Raw genomic sequence first — 1,541 nt, forward strand, 5'->3', positions numbered from 1 at the left:
ATTCTTAAAAGCGCTATATAAATAAAGGTGACTTGACTTGACTTAACCAAATCAAGAACTATTACTGCTAAAAAAATAAAATAAAATGAGGAATTGTTGAAATATTTAAATACCATATGACTCCCATCCCAAGTTATTCAATGCTGATATATGCCCTGGCTATCCTAAATTCCACACAGGTGACAGCTGTGAAAGCAGCACTGCATACTTGGGAGTAGATTGAGCAAATAATTAGCCTTAATAATAAATTGGGGGGGGGTAATTTTGTTTTGTTCCTTCTAATGTTTTGAGGCAGTTGAGGCGTTATTTTACTTCAAATTCTACCTTGGTTTGGTGTGTCTCCAAAATCGCAATGACAGTACGTGGAACAGCACAAGCTGTAGCATTAACCTAAAATACGGGGAGGAAAAATGTAAGGGTTTTTGACGCTACATCCATTTTTGTGCTGAAGGAATGGTTCTGTTCTTTTAGTTATCTCCTACAATTTATTTACTTTTTTAACAGCACAACAAATAGAATGGAAATACTGCAGACACAAAACCTGGCTTACCATATTATTAACATAGTATTATAAATAGTCTCTTACCGTATGCGCATACTTAAGGTTTCCATCATTTCCCTCATAAAGAATGTTAAGGCGCCGACTCTGGTAGTCTGTGCAGTTTGAGGCACTGGAAATCTGATAAAGGAAGTTGACATTCACCAAAAGGACTCAAAAGCAGACATGTATTCCTCTTTTTATATTTTATATTATTTTTACTCATGAATAAAAATTACAATTACATTGACTCTTGACTTTTTGTTTTAAAGTATCATTCCAACCTCTCCAAAGCTGCCACGTCCTGGCATCCATGCCTCAATATCATATTTTCGGAAGGCAGGAGGCCCCAACTCTTGAGTGGGCATATCCAAGACTCTATGAGAGAAATTGTAATTACCATTTTATCAGCAAGTGCTACAAATCTTAATTGTATTCACTGACCAGTGAGAGCTAGTGCAATGAACGAATATTTCACGATAAATATTTTGTCCTTGGCGTGAACAGACATCAAAAACCACTGTTAGCTTAAAAGCCACTTAAAGAAATGCTATACTTCTATTTTATTGAATTAGTGCAGAATACCATAAAATGAAAGAAAATGAATATCAATTAGTAACACATGACATGCTATGTGATATATTGATGATGGATACTGATAGAAAAATGGTTTGATTGTAGACCTGTAATGAAGTTTTAGGGAAGAGAAAATCTCCTTCTGTAACGTGACAAATTCATCCAACAATTGGGAACTCTCCTCTCCCGTCTCATTCGAAGTCACACCAAACATTTCAACCTGCATGAATAAAAACATAGTAAACATCCTAAAAAGGTTGTTCAGTTAGCACAATGTTCATAGTACTACATTTACATTGATCTTGATATCACTAGTCTTGATCTTGACATGGACAGAGAATCACAACTTTCTTTCAGATTTTTTATTTTCTGTTTTCTGATTACCTTGTTAAAATGGTGAACTCTGTAGAGCCCCCAGGCCTCTCTG

The 1,541-nt window shown here is 35.4% G+C and overlaps 1 protein-coding gene across 1 annotated transcript; it reads right to left on the reverse strand.

Moving 5' to 3' along the window:
• Nucleotides 1-324: 324 nt before the first annotated feature.
• Nucleotides 325-1,535, reverse strand: LOC107578613 (serine--tRNA ligase, mitochondrial-like; the record flags this gene model as incomplete). The annotated part of the gene is made up of 5 exons (XM_016264555.1): nucleotides 1,499-1,535; nucleotides 1,222-1,334; nucleotides 823-916; nucleotides 587-679; nucleotides 325-390 (listed from the first exon to the last, which is right to left on the reverse strand). Coding segments are annotated over exons 2-5 (360 nt in total), but the record flags the coding sequence as incomplete, so codon positions are not given.
• Nucleotides 1,536-1,541: the final 6 nt, after the last annotated feature.

Source organism: Sinocyclocheilus grahami, unplaced genomic scaffold, assembly GCF_001515645.1.
Source record: "Sinocyclocheilus grahami isolate Dianchi unplaced genomic scaffold, SAMN03320097.WGS_v1.1 scaffold11134.1, whole genome shotgun sequence".
NCBI lineage: Eukaryota > Metazoa > Chordata > Actinopteri > Cypriniformes > Cyprinidae > Sinocyclocheilus > Sinocyclocheilus grahami.